At 40.3% G+C, this 16,285-nt stretch overlaps 1 protein-coding gene across 1 annotated transcript in view; it reads right to left on the reverse strand.

Annotated features, from left to right (window-relative positions):
- LOC132401336 (protein eyes shut homolog) overlaps window positions 1-16,285 on the reverse strand; it is a 1,222,700-nt gene that overhangs the window by 345,047 nt on the left and 861,368 nt on the right. The window contains exon 24 of the mRNA XM_059983465.1: window positions 11,288-11,543. Within this exon, the coding sequence (XP_059839448.1) occupies window positions 11,288-11,543 (256 nt within the window). The remainder of the gene's footprint in view (window positions 1-11,287; window positions 11,544-16,285) is intronic.

The following is a 16,285-nucleotide window of genomic DNA, read 5'->3' on the forward strand; positions in this document are numbered from 1 at the left end:
TTTTCTCGTGAGTTTCCTGGAATCAAAGTTTAAGCTTTAGGAGGTAACTATGACTAAACCTGAGAGAATACTCACTAAGTCATTGAAAATATATTTTTCATTTTCTTTGAGCATTTTAACTATTAACTTCAGGAGATCTGGGAAAGAGGAACTCTTTGAACCTAAAAGAGAACCAAACAGGGAGAGCATGTGTACTTTCCATTTGGCAATGAATGAGAAAACAGAATGAGCAGTGGATGAACCAGCAGTTAGTGTTCATTCGGGGTGATGAAGGACGGTCATGGTTTGAGGAAAACTCTCTCAAAATGGTAGCATGCCTATTTGCAGGGGCCTCTCCAGGTCCAACAAAGGGTGCAAATGACAGCAACACACACAAAATGCTGGTGGAACACAGCAGGCCAGGCAGCATCTATAGGGAGAAGTGCTGTCGATGTTTCGGGCCGAGACCCTTTGTCCTGACGAAGGGTCTTGGCCGAAAACATCGACAGCGCTTCTCCCTATAGATACCGCCTGGCCTGCTGCAGTCCACCAACATTTTGTGTGTGTTGCTTGAATTTCCAGCATCTGCAGATTTCCTATTGAAGGGTGCAAATGTTTGTCTTGCACTTTTTTCTTGTGATCACAAGACTCTTTTGGACATCACTAATACAAAATACTGTAAGCTCAGTTCCCCTACACCCCAAGCCCTCATAGATATACTCTTATCCTGCACTGGTCACTTTTTCATCTTTTATTGCTGCTATTTATGCCACTATTTGTTTATTATAATGGTGCCAGTAACATTATTAACATGCACCTTTACCATATGTCAAACTGTTAATCATTCAGGCCATGCCACTCATGGACTTGTGCTAATCTTATATTGTGACTGCATATTCTGGATGGTGATGACTGTGTGTAATTAAATTTACTATGTTTTGCACCTGGGCCGCAGAAGAATGATGTTTCATTTAGCTGTATATATGTGTATGGTTGAATAATGATAAACTTGAATTTGAAACGGTCCAGTGGAAACCTCCAGGAATTCATTCACCCAGAGCTGGCTACCTCAGCTGGACCTTGTTGACAAATTCTTCAAGTTTTTTCCAGGTTTAATGCTCACACTGTGCTGCCCACTAGGTTCTGAAAAAAAGGAAGGGACATTCACAAATATAGGAACAACAGTGAGTATCTGGTGAATGAAAATGATCTGGTGTTGGCAATGCTACTGAAGCTTGATGATAACGCTGGACACCCTAAAGATAAGAAAAACAAGACTGAATTTCAAAGTTCTCTCAAAGTTAATGCTCAAGATGGAGGTTTAGGGTTGTAATTTATAACACCAGACACCAGACCTCTGCTCACTGCGGGACCTATTTGGTCACAGTGCATTGGTTTCAGATCCATTATACTAAAAGGTCTCTTCTAAGTTCTAGCTTACTTCTATCTTCTTCCTCAGAAGGGAGATATTATATCTGAGCTCTTTTATGTACCCTTTACGCAAAATAATTTAGTGATAGAAAGTAAATACTGGCATGGCAATAGCTACACAAACAAGCAAAATGTATTGAATTCCTGTACCAGTAAAAACATAGAAGATTGTTCCAAGCATTTTCTTCTCAGTGGAGGTGTATACATACATCTTTCTAAAATCACCTTTGTTTATCTCCTCATGACTTTCTTTTGTCCTGTGCTTCAAGTGTCCAAGAGTTATAATGGTGTCTGCTTCAGGCCTCCCAACTCCACTAGTATTTTGTTTAAAGATAGCTTTCAATCATCTGAATAACCATCTTAATTTGCTCTGTACTTTAATCAGAAGATATAATTCTTTCCCCATTCATTGGAAGGAGCATGGGAACACAGGTGAGGCCACTCAATCCAGACCTGTTCCAACATTCAGTCAGAGAATGGAGGAATGATAGGAATGATATCCTGGCTGAATATTAACATCATCTACCCACTTTGGTTCCTTCAACTATAGATATTAATTATCAATTTTATTTGATTCCCTCCCACCTCCTCTAGGGGTTGAAAGATGTCCAGACTTCCACTGTCACTGTATGAGAAGAGCTCCTACCTTATCCCCTCTTCAGCTTGATGCTCAGATTAAGGTTATGCCACCCTTGATCTAACCAAGATGAGTTAGTTGCTCACCAGTAACACAAACAGTTCTATCATTTTAAAATGTAAGGCAGCATCTATGGAAGAGAATAAAGAGTTGACATTTCAGGCCAATACCCTTCATCAGTACTGCCCATTCCAGTGGAGAACCTTGGCCCAAGGCACTTATTCTTTGTTCCTTTCCATAGATGCTGCCAGACCTGCTTAGATCCTTCAGTTTCCGTGTGTGTGTGTGTGTTACTCTGAATTTCCAGCATTTGCAAATTCCCTTTTGTCTAACATTTTAAAATCTCAATTGGTCACCTTTCAATCTTCTAAACTTATTCTAAGTAACTTTATTATCGGACTATATTAATATTACCATACTAGCTTGAGATTCATTTTCTCACAGGCATTTATGTGAAAAATTAAATGCAATTGAAGTGAAACAAACAACTTTATGCAACCAGGATGTATAGTTTTAGATTAGTTCCAATTTCATTCTCATTGTGCCGAGTACAGATACAAAACCAAATGTAGTTAGCATCTAACCAGAAATGCAAAGATTATTTACAAAATAACTGTGAATAAAAAGTAAGTGCTACAGCATACAAATATAAAAGTACTGAGACAGTCCAATATGGGTGCAATACTGCTGTGATGTGAGGTTCAGCAGGGTCACAGCCTCAGGGAAGAAGCTCTTCCTGTGCCTGCTGGTGCGGGAGTGGAGGCTCCTGTAGTGCCTACCGGACGGAAGGAGAGTAAGAAGTCCATGGTTAGGGTGAGGTGCAGATAAGCTCCACCCTTAGCCCCAATGTTTCCAGTGAATCAAATGCCCATCCATTCCATGGCCCATATATCCCTACTGGCCTGCAGCAGGCAGCAATAAAAGCACCACCTCTGCCACTCAAATCCTTCACAACCCAATGAAATATCACCTTGAGCTTCTTAGTTGAGTGAAAATAACTCCAGTACTAAAAGGCTCTGTTCTGGAGTCTTCCATCACTGTGCTCATACTGCTGAATTTACAGTGTTTGCTCTTGATGGCTTTTGTGACTTTGCTATAGTGGACAAGAAAATGGAGCTACACTAACCCTCTAGCTGTGGTCTAATATGAGATGCTATAAATATATTACAGATTCTGTCAGTTTGCCCCATTTCTTAAAGTACATAATATATATGGGCTTTCTTCAGAGCTTTATTTAATCTATTTTCAATAAAATATGTGTTTAAAATGCTAGATTTAGACAGAAATAAATAGACAAAATCTTTTTTTCCAGTGACGTCTGGGTCTTTAACCTGGGGCCAGAGTTAGCTGAAAGAACATGAAGGGAGAAGGGACAATTTCTTTTACTCAGTAGTTTTCATAACCTGGAATGCATTGCCTGAAAGCAAGTTCAATAATACTCTTAAAAAGGGAATGTACCCATATTTAAGAAACACCATTTTAATGGATCAAAGAGGAAAGAAGAAGCTATTTAGAAGTGGGACTGTATAGCTCACTGAAAGGCTGGTCCAGGGATAATGGTGAGGAGCACAAAGATGGCACAAAAGCTCCATGATTCCAGTGGAGAATTTGAAGTGTGAGCAATTTATGTAAAATGTTTCTTTCTCTCTTTTTATTTCCACTTAAGTAATTGAAATAGTTTTGTTTTAAAGAGATTCAAGATCCCTTTCAAGGTCAGCTTTATTTGTCATATGTGCATCGAACATCAAAATCTACAGTAAATGACTTACACAGTTCAAAGATTGTGGGCAGCCTGCCAGTGTCACCATAGCATGCTATAAAACAAGCTATGTTCTATGCTCCTTGGTAACGGAGCGGTTAGCGCAATGTTATTTCAGTTTGATGTGTTGGTGTTTGGAGTTAATTTCCGGCACTGTCTGTAAAGAGTTTGTACGTTTTCTCTGTGACCACATGGGTTTCCTCCAAGAGCTCTGGTTTCCTCCCACAGTCCAAAGACATACCGATAATAAGTTAATTGTTCATTGTAAATTGTCCTCTGATTAGGCGAGGGTTATATAGATGGGTTGCTAGGCAGTGCATTGGACTGGAGGGACCTGTTCCAAGCTGTATCTCTAAATAAAAGAATTAAAATACAATGTCCATAACTTCCCTAACCCTAACCTGTAAAGGACTTAGTTAAACAAAGTATTTCAGAGGCTTGGTGTACCAAATGAGCTTTCCCATTGTTCCAGTTCTCCTTTGACACAGTCACTGTGTGATTTTATTGAATTCCTTGAAATTTAAATTCCCCACTCTCCTTGTGGGATTTGAACTTGTGCCTCCAGTCAATAGGCCAGAACTCCAGCTGCTAGTGCAGTAAATTAACCACAGTGCTGTTGTGTCCATAACAGAGTTTGTGGGAGATGTATAATAGGTGGTGGTTTGACACTGTCCGTTGATCACTATTGCACAATCACCCTCCAATCTCCCTATTTCTCCTCTTCCTTCTGATGGACTACACTTAAGTGTCATGATAGATATTGTGTTCTGCTCCTTGATTGCCTGAAGTACTCAATTTTGTGTGATTTTTTGCACAATATTGGAATTTCCTGATTTCCAGATAAAAAATAATATTTTGTACCTTGAGGCATAGTTTAGCAGTTTTGTATTATTGACAACATCCACAGTAGATAAAGCATCATTTAATGTTTTGTCTCTTAGATAAAAAGTTACATTCAATACCAAAATTAATTTCATAAAAATCATCTAAACTTAATTAAAATCATTGTTGGTCATGATTACATACATAAAACAGAGTAAATTGCATAATAACAAACTACATCCAACTCAACCCCTACCTCCACACCCTTCCTTCTCCAACACCTGCAACATAGGGAAGAACAAACCCCCAGTATGAGGTGAGGTCCAGCAAAGTCAGGTGGAATTCAACATTCCTGTTGGCACTTGAGCAAACCTGATCCACAGCCTCTCAGTCTGGTCATGGCCAGTATAATCACTGCAGAGATCTAGACAGACCAGGCTGTGGCTGCAGAGTGCCCCCAAACTATTTCTGATCATGGACTGAGAGGCAGGCTGGGAGGATTTGCCATTCTTCTCACACACCACTGCCAAGCATCACTGATTAATTGGCATTGCTATTTCTCCTTTCATCTGTCATGGCATTGGACACCATTCCATCTCTAAGATATCAGGGACCTTTCCTTCTCTAAGGGTGGCTTGTGAAGGAGGATAAATTGAAACCACAGAGGCAGCACCTGAACAATGCAGCATTCCCTTGGTTTGAGACTGCAGTATATACTCAAGTACCTGGATTTGAACTCTACCATTGTGCATAACTATTAGAAGAAAATATTGGCTTAGTTATAAACTTAAGCTTACTCAAAACATTTCTACTTGATTCCAAATGGACACCAAATACAATACAACCATCACCGCACTCTTTGCTGATTTATTTTGTCTTCCAATACCCACTTAACATCACTGACCTTGTGTTCAAACCTGAGGAGCAGTCCTTCCCTGTCTCCAGCAATGCTTTAATGCCAACCCTCACACATTTCAACATACACAAAATGCTGGAGGAACTCAGCAGATCAGAAAGAATATATGGATATGAATAAACAGTTGACATTTGGGCTGAGGCTCTTCATCAGGGCTGGAAAAGAATGGGGAAAGTGCCAGAAGAAAAGGGTGGGGGAGGGGAAGGAGGATAGCTAGAAGGTGATAGGTGAAACCAGGTGGGTAGGAAAGATAAAGGGTTGGAGTGAAAGGCATATGATTAGACAGGAAAGTGGACCACAGGATAATGTGAAAGAGGAGGGGACCCAGGGGGAGGTGATATGGGATGATAGAAGGAAATATTAGAAAAGGTGGCCAAAAATGTGGACCAGAGAAATAGCTTTGAAGGAATACTGAAGGAGGAAAGACGGGTGGAAAGTTCTGAGAAAAAGTTATAACTCCTCATGAGGCAAAAGACTCTGAAATGTCTGAGGTATTTCCTTCTTTAATTCTCCTTTATAACCTCTATTATTTTACCATGTTAACAATGATCAATAATCTCAAAATGGAAGCCAATTCTTTTTCCATTTGACTCTGCTATCTTAAAGAGCTGTATCTAATTCTTTCTTGAAAGCATCCAGAGAATTGGCCTCTACTGCCTTTTGCGGCAGAGCATTCCATAGATACACAACTCTCTGGGTGAAAAAGTTTTTCCTCAACTGTTCTAAATGGCCTACCCCTTATTCTTAAACTGTGGCCTCTGGTTCTGGACTCCCCCAACATCGGGAACATGTTTCCTGCCTCTAGCCTGTCCAGTCCCTTAATAATTTTATATGTTCCAATCAGATCCCCTCTCACTCTTCTAAATTCCAGTGTATACAAGCCCAGTTGCTCCAATCTTTCAACAGATGACAGTCCTGCCATCCTGGAAATCAACCTTGTGAACCTACTTTGTACTCCCGCTATAGCAAGAATGTCCTTCCTCAAATTTGGAGACCAAAACTGGACACAATACTCCAGGTGTGGTCACATCAGGGCCCTGTACAACTGCAAAAGGACCTCTTTGCTCCTATACTCAACTCCCCTTGTTATGAAGGCCAACATGCCATTAGCTTTCTTCACTGCCTGCTGTACCTGCATGCTTACTTTCAGTGACTGATGTACAAGAACACCTAGATCTTGTTGTGCTTCCCCTTTTCCTAACTTGACACCATTCAGATAGTAATCTGCCTTCCTGATCTTGCCACCAAAGTGGATAACCTCACATTTATCCACATTAAACCGCATCTGCCACGCATCTGCCCACTCACCCAAACTGTCCAAGTCACCCTGCATTCTTCTAACATCCTTCTCATATCTCACACTGCCACCCAGCTTTGTGTCATCTGCAAATTTGCTAATGTTACTTTTAATCCCTTCATCTAAATCATTAATGTATATTGTAATTAGCTGCGGTCCCAGCACCAAGCCTCGTGGTACCCCACTAGTCATTGCCTGCCATTCTGAAAAGGACCCATTAATCGCTACTCTTTGTTTCCTGACTGCCAACTAATTTTCTGTCCATGTTAGTACTCTACCGCCAATATCATGTGCTGTAATTTTGAGCACTTATCTCCTATGTGGGACCTTATCAAAGGCTTTCTGAAAATCCAGGTACACTACATCCACTGGCTCTCTCATGTCCATTTTCATAGTTAAATCCTCAAAAAACTCCAGAAGATTAGTCAAGCATGACTTCCCCTTTGTAAATCCATGCTGACTCAGACCGATCCTGTTACTGCTATCCAAATGTGCAGTTATTTCATCTTTTAAAATTGATTCTAGCATCTTCCTCACCACTGATGTCAGGCTAACTGGTCTATAATTCCCTGTTTTCTCTCTCTCTCCTTTCTTAAAAAGTGGGATAACATTAGCTAACCTCCAGTCCTCAGGAACTGATCCTGAATCTATAGAACATCGGTCCACTATTTCTATCGCCACCTCCTTAAGTACCCTGGGATGCAGACCATCAGGCCCTGGGGATTTAGCAGCTTTCAGTCCCATCAGTCTACCCAACACCATTTGCTGCCTGATGTGAATATCCTTCAGTTCTTCTGTTACCCTAGGTCCTCTGTCCACTATTACATCTGGGAGATTGTCTGTGTCTTCCCTAGTGAAGACAGATCCAAAGTACCTGTTCAACTCATCTGCCATTTCCTTGTTCCCCATAATAAATTCACCCGTTTCTGCCTTCAAGGGCCCAACTTTGGTCTTAACTAATTTTTTCCTCTTCACATACGTAAAGAAGCTTTTATTATCCTCCTTTATATTCTTGGCTAGCTTACTTTGGCTAGTGTACCTCATCTTTTCTTGCCGTATTGCCTTTTTAGTAATCTTCGGTTGCTTTTTAAAAGTTACCCAATCCTCTGGCTTCCTGCTCATCTTTGCTATGTTATACTTCTTCTCCTTTATTTTTATACTGTCCTTGACTTCCCTTGTCAGCCACGGCCACAGACATTCTATCTGTGTAGCCTCCAATCTGATGGCAGGAACATTAACTTCTGTAACTTCTGGTAATATTCCCTCTTCCCCTTCTCTCTTTTTCCATTCCCCACTCAGGCTCCCCTCTTACCTCTTCTCTTCTTCTCACTTGCCTATCACCTGCCTCTAGAGCCCCTCCTCCTTCCCTTTCTTCCATGATCCACTCTCCTTTCCTATCAGGTTCCTTCTTCTTCTTTACCTTTTCTACCTATCAGGTCTCAGCTTCTCACTTCATGCCCCTCCCCCACCCATTGGATTCTTTTATCACCTTCTAGCTTGTATTCCTTCCACCCGCCCCCCCCTCCACCCCGCCGTCTCCTGCTTATATTGGCTTCTCCTTCCCTTCCTTTTCAATCCTAATGAAGAGTCTTGGCCTGAAACATTAACTGTTTATTTGTTTCCATCTGTGCTTCCTGACCTGTTGAGTTCCTCAAGCATTACTTCACTCTAATGATGCTGTCTTATTTTCATCATTTACTGTTTTTAATGTAATCTTCATGGCAGCTTCAATAGCTTGCTTTACTCTGATTTAAGCTCCATTGATGAAATACTACTTATTGGACATTCCAGTGAGGTTAGAGCCATCATTGAAGACAGTAAAGGAGCTGCAAGTGCATCAATTTTCTCCATGAAACAAATTTGCAATGGCAATATCATTCTGAACTAGAGAGCATGTCATATGAAGACAGGTTGATTGAGCTAGAGTTTTCCTCTTTGGAGCAAAGAAAAACATGATTTGATAGAGGTATACAAGATGATAAGAGTCTCTGATTGAATGGTTAGTCAAAGACTTATTTCCCAGGACTGAAATAGTCATAATTTTAAGGTGATTGGAGGATGTTATAGGGGGAAATGTTAGAGTAAATTATTTATACAGAGAATAGCGGGTACACAGGATTACCTTGCCAGGGTGGTAGTAGAGGCAGATACATTAGAGGCTTTTAAGCATCTTTTAAGTAGGCTCATGGATGATAGAGAAATGGAGAAGTATGTCAGAGTGAAGTGTTAGATTGATCTTAGAGAAGGTTAAAAGTTTGGTACAACACCATGGCTAAAGGTCTTGTACTGTGCCATAATGTTCTAGGTTCTACATTCTATGTCGTTCATTCATTTTACAACTAAATAATTAAGTAAGAACATAAGAAATAGGAGCAAGAGTGGGCCATCAGGCCCATCAAGCCTGCTCCATTATTCAATAAGATTATGGTTGATCTTGCTATGGACTCATCTCCACCTACCTGCCTTTTCCCCATAACCCTTAAAGCCTCTTCTATGCAAAAATCTCTCCAAGGTTGTCTTAAATGTAATTAATGAAGTAGCTATTTCATTGGGCAGAGAATTCCACAGATTCACTGCTCTCTGGGAAAAGCAGTTCTTCTTCATCTCCTTCCAAAATCTACTCCCCCTAATCTTGAGGCTATGTGCCCTCATTCCAGTCTCACCTACTAGTGGAAACAACTTGCCTGCCTCTATCTTATCTATCTCTTTCATGATATTGTATTTTTCTAAAAGATCTCTTATCATTCTTCTAAATTCCAGCAAGTATTGTGTCACACAACTCAATTTCTCTTCGTAGTCTAACCCTCACACCTCTGGAATCACCTCTGCTGAACCTCCTCTGCACCGCTTCCAAAGCCAGTATATCTTTCCTCAACTAAGGAGAGCAGAACTACACACAGTACTCCAGGTGCAGCCTCACCAGGACCCTATATAGTTGCAGAATAACCTCCCTGCTCTTAAGTTTAATCCCTGTAACAATGAAGGCCAACATTCCATTGCACCTGCTGTTACGTACCTGTGGGTATCTTGTACTTGTCACGTGACACTGGTGTTGAAGATATGCTGGACCTAAGGTAGTGGTCTTGTGATGGTGGAGTGATGTCATTTTCTCACCAGTAGAGGTCATGTGATAGGTTTTTTTTACAAGGTATAAAAGCAGACCCCTTCCCTGTGAGGAGGGGCAGTTCGTGGCTGGATTTGCCATTTTGACTCCATGCCACTGCGTGGTCCAATATTATGATGCAGTATGGTTGAAAGGTGGAGTTTTATTTAATGCCTAAAGTTTAAAAGGTCATTGCTGGCAGTTTCTTTATAATACTGCCAGATAAACATCAGTGGAGAGTGAAGATTGGAGTTCGGGAGCTAAAAGATCGAGGGAAGTTGCTTTTGACAGTGAAACAGGTTCAACCTTGTTTGATCCTCATTCGGAAGGAATTCGTTGGCTGACCCTATGGTAACCCCTGCAATAATAGCAGAAAGGGTTGGGTACAGTTTTGTCAAGGAAAGGTCAGTGCCTTTAAGCCGTTTCATTTTCATCTTCGTAAATTCTCTGGGAAAAGTATAGCGACTGGGAACCGCAACAACACAATGTGAAAGAGAATTTAAATCATCTAAAAAGTCTCTCCTTTAATGGACTGTAAGCACTTTGAACTTTCGCAGTACTACTTTGAAGAACTGTTTTTGCAACATTGCTTTAAGTACTGTTTTCGCTTTATCGCTTTAAGAAATGTTTAAGCTGCCGCACAGCAGCTGATTTCCAGTTACGTTAGTTGTTTGTTTACTTTTGGGGGTTTGTTTTTCAGTGTTTAATAAATGTTTTATTTGTTATATAAAACCCTGCCTCACTTATATATTAATTGTTGCTGAATCCGTAACACTGCAAACCAACCTTTTGTTATTCAGGCACAAGCATTCCCAAATCCCTCTGCACAGCAGCATGCTGCGATTTTTACCATTTAAATAATAAACTGCTCTTTCATTTTTCTTTCCAAAGTGGAGGACATCACAGCTACCAACATTGTACTCCATTTGGCACACCCTTGCCCACTCACTTAACCTATTTGTATCTCTCTGCAGACTCTCCATATCCTCTGCATAATTTAATTTTCCACTCGATTAAACCTCCTCAGCCATATAATATCCAAAAAGAATTGTTGATCTCTACCTTCGACTTGCTCAACGACCAAATAACCACAGATATCTGAGACCAAGAATTCTGAAGACATAACCTTTGGCATAAAGAAATTTCTCCTCATCTCATTTCAGTGACAGACCATGAATGATCATTATGTATCTGCTGTGCAATGTGAAATGCTGTCAAAGGTATGAGATGAATTACAGATATAATTTGAGATGTAATCACTGGAGAGAGTCGTGATTCCAAAAAATAAAAGTTCTGACATATATAAACAACAAGATTACAAACCTGTTCACACTTTCACATACCTCCATTATCAGATGAATTTCTCCAAGATTCTCTGTCCTGGTGACCCACAGTGCTGCCTGACACCACAGACACTGCTGAAGTCAATGTAGGTGTGAGAAGGGATGCTGCGATAAGCATTGCCATACCAGGGTTTTCAGTATCAGTGGTAGAGGAAATTGGAAGGCAGCTCACATTGTTAAGGCCATCAACACACTCATAGCCCACTGGGCAAGAATAGATGAAGCAATCATTGTAGTTTTGCTCACAATTTACTCCCTAAAACCAAAAGGAACAAAAATAGGGTAGTTTATAAACTATTCAATCTCAGAAATATTTTCACAAGCTTCCTGGCAATTTATAATACACTAATTACTAACTCATAGACTCTAGAATACATTCCTTCTTCTCCCCAGATAATTGTTCTTTGTTTTGAAGAAATGTCCTCACTCAAAAAGAATCAGAATCAGATTTATTATCACTGTCATATGTTGTGAAATTTGTTGTTTTGTGGCAGCAGGACAGTGCAAGACATAAAAATTATTGTATGTTACAATAAATTATTAAGTAAAGAAATAATAAACAAACAAATAAATAAGTAAATTAATGATTGAATTAATTAATAGAGAAATGAATATATGAATAGTATGGAAGAGGAATAATGAGGTAGTGTTCATAGGTTAAAGAACTGTTCAGAAATCTGAAAGCAAAGGGGAAGAAGCTGTTCCAAAAATGTAGAATGTGTTTTCAGGCTCCTGTGCCTCCTCCATGATGGTAATAATATTTTTCCTTAAGTAAGGAGACCAGAGCTGCACGCAGTACTCCTGATACATGAAATCTGTTGTTTTGTGGCTACAAGATTACGCAACAGATTTAAATCAAATCAACCAGTCATGTGGAAGATGAATAGTCAGGAAGTGCTGATGCGTTCATAGACCATTCTGAAATCTGATAGCAGAGGGAAAGAAGCTGGTCCTATAGAGTTGACTGTTGGTCTTTAGGCTAGTATGGGTCTTTAGATCGAACTCCACAATGCTTGTGAAGAGAAGGGTGCATATCCTGGTTGGTGAGAAGCATTTATGATGGAAGCCACCCTCATTTTTTTTACAAAGGCTTACTGACCTACTGTGTGCTTTTCTACTCTTATCTCTGAGTCCTGGCTTAATGCTTTGGAACTACTGTTTTGAATATCATTAAAAGTGCTAAGGCATTTCATTACTACACACTGAAACAAAAATTGATATTGAACCATATAATGGTAGAAGACCTTGAGGGAGGGTGAATGTTATGAAGCCATTTGCTCTCCTCACACTGATTTTTATTGTAGTGATTATGATGAGGAGATGAACCGTAATTTGGGAATAAACTGTAATCGCTTCAAATTGACCCTTTAATGCTATCAGGATGTCTTTCTCTGAACAAGCAAAAGACCCAAATACTAATCTCAGCTACCACTTACTCTTGCCCACACTGCACAAGAATATGTGTATCCTGGACGGGGCACCTGAGGACCCACCAAAAGAAAACCCCACAGGAGAACATTGTACTCAACTGGAGTGATTGTACCACTACTATCAAAATGATCTAATCACATACACTGTATAAGCAGACTAAGATATGTCATATACTAAATTGTTTTCAGACTTGAATTCAAAATTTGCAATCAAAATGAATACTGAGTCCAAAATTATGAAGCTGTTAAATTTCTCATTTCTTTTTTTCAATTTTCACTTTCAAATGATGCTTGAGTAGTGTGCCTGTAATTACAGACCTAAATCAGAGAGGCCTTGGCAATGGCCACAGAGATCACAATGCATGATTAGTTCGGAACACTTGACTGAAATGTAGGAAGCTCATCAGTTTTGATCTGCTTACTTATTAGAAAGATAACAGCATGCTGGCAGCACTAATCCTGTTGTTTACTGATTGCGCACCTCACCTTGTGTCCTGTGAGTAACTTTCAAATGGTGGCTACAGCGAGCATGGTGTCTTAAAGGGAAAGTGCAATGTTACTGGAGTTGGTGTTGAGAGATGGCAGGGAGTGACCCTAACCCTGGAACTGATAATGATCAGTGACTTTGAATGGAGTGCTATTCAAATTTTTTGAATGCATCACTGAAGCTATCTTAAAGTAGATCATGTCTTAGAATACAGAACAAGAACACAGAACATCACAGCACTTTACAGGACCTTTGACCAGCCCCACCACCGTATTTCCAGTCAGAGTCTCCAGTACCTAAGTGTAACGTAGTGGTTCGTATGTACCATCCTCCTCAGCACATACATGGCTCCTCCATAGAGGTTAAGCGCACCAAGTTCCTGGGAGTACACAACATGGATGCCCTCAATATCACCACCCTGAATAAGAAAGCGCAGCAGTGCTTCCACTTCCTGAGGAGAAGTGAGGCTTGCCCCCACCAATCATAACTGAACTTTACAGGAACATCATTGGGAGCATCCTGACAAGCTGCATCTCCATCTGGTATGTGAGCAGCAGAGCATCGGACCGGAATTCCCTACAAAGGAATGTGAGAATGGCCATGAGGATCATAGGGGTCTCCCTACCATCCATCAGAGACATTTATCAGGAGTGCCACATATGCAAGGCCCTGAGTATTAATAAGGATCCCACCCATCCATCCAGCATCCTCTTTCACACTCTACCATCAAGCAGGAGAGACTGATGCATAAAGAAACGGTCAGGATGGGATTCAGCTTTTTTGTTCAGCCCGTTAGGCTTCTGAACTCCCTGCCGCCTCACATTCAATGTGCCACCAGATAATTTGTACTGTACCCTTTAATATTTAATTTCTGCACTTTACTTTGTTTATCTATATGGAATTCATTTGCAGATTTAATTCTTACTTTCTTAAGTTATTCTGTGTTTTACATGTGTTATGTATACGAACCTCTGTGCTTTATATCCTGGTCTAGAGAAACATTGTCCAACAGGAAATATTTAAGTGATAATAAATTTGACTAAACTTTCTGTACATTCAATCAGTCTATGTATATATAATAAACGTATGTATTTATATTTTTTGTTTTATTGTGTTCTATATATTTTTTGTGCTTTTTTAAACACTACATCAGACTGGAATTTACAATTATTTCATTCTCCTTTACACTTGTGTGCTGAAGAATGACAATAAGCAATCTTGAAAACATGTGCCTATCTAAGAGTTTATAAAATATCCCTAATGTACCCCGAATCTCTACTGCCACTCCCGGCAAGGCATCCCATGCACCCACCATTCTCTGTGTAAAAAAAAACACACCTCTGACATCCCTCCTATCATTTCCTCACCTTAAAATTATGCCTCCTTGTATTACCTATTTCCATCCTACAATAAAGTCAAGGCAGGTTTATTGTCATTTAATGATATACATGTATATAACAAATATAATCATATAACATATACAGAAACTAGTCAGCATTTCTCCAAACCAGGGTGTAAAGCACTGTAGTACACATAACACATAAAAATTTATGAAGGTAAGGATAAAATCTACAGATGAATCAGACATAAACAATGAACAAAAGTGCACACAGTAAATACTGTAATGTGTGGACAGATTAACCAGTGGCACTTCAAATACGTTGCAGCAGGGAGTCCAGAAACCTAATGGCCTGAAGGAAGAAACTACTTCCCATTCTGACTGTCACTGGCTATCCATTTGATCCTCCTTTGCTCAAAATGGAAAAGCCCTAGTTCTCTCAAACTATCCTCATAAGAGATGTTCTCTAATCCAAGCAACATCCTAGTACATCTCCTCTGTGCCCTTTCTAATTCTATCTTCGGGAAGTCATTCAGACGCACCCACAAGAGGTTCAATGTCTTCAAGTACGTGATCACAGACTGAAAGAGTGTTTTCAAATCACTATCACTTGGACGACAACCTCAAACCCTGCTCAATTTACTGTACCCTATGAAGTTACCATGAGGACATAAGAACATAAGCAAGAGTAAGCCATTTGGTTCATTGTGTCCCCTCCACCATTCTATGAGATCATGGGTCTTTTATTTTAACCTCATCCTAACTTCTATACACTAACCACATATCCCATTGTATTCATTATCTTTTGATCATTCTGAAAAATATAACAAAGAAACATAGAAAAGCTACAGCACAATAAAGGCCCTTCGGCCCACAAGGTTGTGCAAACATGTCCCTACTCTAGAAATTATTAGGCTTACCTATAGCCCTCTTTTTTTCTAAGCTCCATGTACCTATCCAAAAGTCTCTTAAAAGACCCTATCATATCTGCCTCCACCACCATTGCCAGCAGCCCATTCTACACACTCACCACTCTCTGCGTAAAAAACTTACCCTGACATTTCCTCTGTACCTACTCCCCAGCACCTTAAGCCTGTGTCCTCTTGTGGTAAACATTTCAACCCTGGGAAAAAGCCACTGACTATCCACACAATCAACGTCTCTCAACATCTTATACACCTCTATCAGGTCACTTTTCATCGTCCATCACTCCAAGGAGAAAAGGCCGAGTTCACATAAGACATGCTTCCCAATCCAGGCAACATCCTTGTAAATCTCCTCTGCACCCTTTCTATGGTTTCCACATCCTTCCTCTAGTTAGACGACCAGAACTGAGCGCAGTACTTCAAATGGGGTCTGACCAGGGTCCTATATAGCTGCAACATTATCTCTTGGCTCCTAAATTCAATTCCATGATTGCTAAAGGCCAATGCACCATATGCCTTCTTAACCACTGAGTCAACCTGCATAGCTGCTTTGAGTGCCCGATGGACTCAGACCCGAAGATCCCTCTGATTCTCCACACCACCAAGAGTCTTACTGTTAATACTATATTCTGCCATCATATTTGACCTACCAAAATGAACCACTTCACGCTTATCTGGGTTGAACTCCATCTGCCACTTCTCAGCCCAGTTTTGCATCCTGTCAATGTCCTGCTATAACCTCTGACAGCCCTCCACACCATCCACAACACCTCCAACCTTTGTGTCATCAGCAAATTTAGTAACCCATCCCTCCAC

This window comes from Hypanus sabinus, chromosome 10, assembly GCF_030144855.1.
Source record: "Hypanus sabinus isolate sHypSab1 chromosome 10, sHypSab1.hap1, whole genome shotgun sequence".
In the NCBI taxonomy this organism is placed as follows: domain Eukaryota; kingdom Metazoa; phylum Chordata; class Chondrichthyes; order Myliobatiformes; family Dasyatidae; genus Hypanus; species Hypanus sabinus.